Source organism: Micromys minutus (assembly GCF_963924665.1).
Source record: "Micromys minutus genome assembly, chromosome: 15".
NCBI classification, from domain to species: domain Eukaryota; kingdom Metazoa; phylum Chordata; class Mammalia; order Rodentia; family Muridae; genus Micromys; species Micromys minutus.
Window position 1 is genome coordinate 4257537 of NC_137984.1, and position 3635 is coordinate 4261171.

The 3635-nt window shown below is 45.3% G+C and overlaps 1 protein-coding gene across 1 annotated transcript; it reads right to left on the reverse strand.

Annotated features, from left to right (window-relative positions):
* Nucleotides 1–2282: 2282 nt before the first annotated feature.
* Nucleotides 2283–3293, reverse strand: TAAR5 (trace amine associated receptor 5; the record flags this gene model as incomplete). The annotated part of the gene is made up of 1 exon (XM_080929591.1): nucleotides 2283–3293. The coding sequence occupies one exon, from the start codon at nucleotides 3291–3293 to the stop codon at nucleotides 2283–2285; it is 1011 nt and encodes a 336-aa protein (XP_080785717.1).
* Between the last annotated feature and the right edge of the window lie 342 nt (nucleotides 3294–3635).

The following is a 3635-nucleotide window of genomic DNA, read 5'->3' on the forward strand; positions in this document are numbered from 1 at the left end:
GCAGTAGCACAGAGAAATTAGAGGGTATTGACTCAGCAAAGCACCATCGTGCTGAGCTCTCAGGAGCATATCATTGAGCACAGCGTTTCTACTCCCCGAACGGCCCAAAGATATTAGCCTCTTAGAGCCTGGAGTCATCACAAAGATGGTGAAGGAGCGGTCCTTTATTCTGAGAGCAGGCGCCTCACCCCTCCACCCAGCAGCTCTGCTCCCTCTATAATGCCTACTCATTCCTACCTGGTACACTGGCGATGAGAACCTTGTAAGGACAACATCCATATACTGTGTCTCGTAAGTCACGAGAACTCAAGGCCTCCTGCTCTTTAAGTCCCTCCCTCATGGTTGGTTATCTGGCTAGCCTTTTCTTCCCCATTCCTCCATGCCTTCATCTGGAGCTAGTCTGGATAAGGTAGTTTTCTCCACCTCACTGAAAACAGTGAGGTGTGTGAGGATCAGAGTCACCTCCCTGCTTCTGGGCTGCAGTTTGCCAGGAGGGCAGCCATCGCACTTCCCTTTAGGATAGAGGACAAAGGCATGATGGTGATTTGTTTCTAGAAAAACAGGAGGAAAATGTGCTGCTTAGCATGACTAATTTATGCATGCATATAATAATTGATGTGTGTGGAGTTTCTTAGCATCTAAATACAGAACTTACTAAAATAATAGAAAATCTGTTACAAGTAAGTTTTAAGTTTGGGGCCGTTAGAGGCTCTCTCTCCCTCTCCCTCTCCATGTGTGTGTCTAAATACTTCTTATGTTTGTATATAATAAATAGAATAAGTTAATTTTAATTATCTTTGTTGGTCAAATAAAATGTTTGCTTCTTTTTTTATAGCAAGAAGACAAGGCTGTTTTTACCTACTGTTTTCTACTTGTCATGCAAAGTAGCAGGCTTCGTCTCAGTTCCTCCCTATGTGCCCATAACTAGTTTGCTCTCCATACTTCCCTTACCAGTGTCCCCCATGCCTCTCACCCTCTGGCTGGTCTCTGTATTCTCCATAGTTAGTCTGACTTCTGCTCTCTGCCTTAGTTCCATTTCTTCTCCTTCCCACCTTCTCTAAAGCCTCCCCTCCCTCTGCTGCCTCCTTTGTGTTTTGTGACCTACTTTTATACATTTTTACACACATACATGAGTACAAATACACACACACACACACACACACACACACAAAGAGAGATTTTAAAGCCAGGTTCCACATAGAAGAGAAAATAGTTGGTAGACAATTACTTCCTTAAAGATTGTTATCTGAATATGAATGATTGTTTTACTTAAACTGCTTAACGGTAAATTTGTTGTGAGTTTTAACACTGAAGTTGTTTCGGGAACACATGCTTTCATCCACAGTCTGTTTATTGAGATTGGCAAGACTGTAAACATATATTATACACACACCTGTAAATACACATAAACGCCAGAAGCTTCAAGTTAATTTATAAAGAAAATTTACAAAGAACCAATTATTTATTCTCAGAACAAAACATGGGGGCAGGGAGAGCAGAGGCTTTTGGGAAATATGAAAGAAAGGGACAGAAGCAGAGTGCACTCCTCGTAGGGATTCGTGCTAATGGATATTTGTTTCAATCCCTTAATGGGGCTCACGTACTAGTTTTCCTCTCACAATCCTGCCCGAGCTTGTGGGAGCAGTAGGTTTAGTCTGTGTGATGCAAACATAAAAGAGGAATATTAAGTGCAAGCTGTGGATACTTATCACAAAATACATGGCATATTTTAGGCTTCTCTTATATTTTTAAGGAAGAAAATATTCCTTTAACAAAATAAAATTACCCCCACATTGAAGGAGACAATGCGGCCCCCAGATTTTAGACATCCGGGTTCTAAGAAGATGGGATTTTAAAATGAACATTTTTAGAAAAGCATATTCTAAATTTTATTTTATTTCGTGTGAGTTTGATTTTTTTTTAAGTGAGAAAACAATGGCCTCTGGGAATTTTCTCACTTGACAGATCCACTAAGCAAGTGCAGAGAGGAACTTAGAAAGCAAACCCCAGACTTCTTGACTTCCTCCTCTGCTTCTCGGTTTCTAGGAAGCAATGGCTTGGAGGCTGGATATTTCCCAGAATGCATGCTTACCCACCTGATTCTCAGAAGTATTTAGAAGACAGCTCCCTACTTCCTTTTATGAGAACACTGAATGGGAGGCATGTTTCCTTGCTAACTGAATCGCATGCTTTTCCTCCCCCGCCTAAGCCCTGGAAGCTGCCTACAAACTAGGGAAACACTGTAGCCCACGGCTGCGCCGCCGGCTTCCCTCTTGCCAGAATCAGTCCTGGAACAAATCCACAGTCTGTGTCTGCGGTGAGAGGATCTCCCCGCTCAGGAGGAGCTTGAGCGCCTTCCTAAACCACCTATACGAGAAGACGTATATGATGGGGTTACAGGCTGAATTGAAATACGCAAACCAGATAAAGATGTCAAAAACCAGGGGAGGGGTGATGAAGTTAAGGAGGCTATCCACCAGCGTGTCAACAGTGAAAGGAAGCCAACACGCAAGGTAGATGCCCACGGCAATGCCCAGCGTCTTCGCAGCTTTTCTTTCCCTCTTGACAGCCCCAGACATGCTTTGGCTCAGGGTTCTGATCTGCTGAGCCTGCCTGGTAGCGACCACAAAGATCTTCAGGTACAAGCTGATCATGATGAGGCAGGGAATAAAAAACGCAGGGAAGTTTAACCACCCCCAGAACTTATTGAACAGCAGCTGGCAGCTGCCCACACACGGCATCTCTTCTAGCCACTGGCTGAGGGCTCTCTCTACCACATCTGTGTAGAGGAAGAAGGCCGTGTAGGCTGCTGGTATCCCCCACCCCGCCACGATGTAGCGGAGGGCGATCCTGACTGTGAACTTGGAGGGGTAGAGCAGGGGGTCACAGATGGCACAATGGCGGTCAATGGAAATAAAACAGAGGTGGAAGATGGAGGTGAGGCAGAAGAGCGTGTCCAGGTAGGTATGCAGACGGCACAGGAAGTCTCCAAAGAACCAGCAGCTCTCCACAGAGCGGACTGTGCTCAGGGGCAGCACAAGCAGACCCAGCAACATGTCCGCCAGGGCCAGGGAGAGCAGCAGGAAGTTGGTTGGGGTATGCAGCACTTTAAAGTAGGACACAGCAAACACCACAAACAAGTTCCCCAGGACTGTGATCAGCACACCTACTGCGCAGGCCAGGTAGATGATGACCTGGACGGCCAGCGGGTGGACTGTCCTGGGGCAAGACCCATTCACCTGGTAACAGAATGCAGCAGGCTGCACAGAGCCCGGGAGGAGGACAGCTCTCATTTATAGGTTGTTCTTCCGCTTTCTCTGGAAACGGTGGCCTTTTCTACAATAATAATGGTAATGATAAAAATATTGATAATAGTAATATTCTTTTTTTTTTTTTAACAATCACAGAACGGGATTGAAAAAAGTAAAGGGTGATTTAACTGACTGGTCCCTGAGCACTGGGTCAAATATACTCTAAAAATCAGGAGCAGAGGCACAGAGAAGAGGCACGGAGCCACCTCTGCTAGCCGGGCAATCACACAAGGCTCTTTTACAACCACCGCAGACAATATCCTTAAAACAGGAGAAGAGTGTAGGCTAAAGGTTTCCTCAAAGGAAAGTGTGTCGTAGAATTCG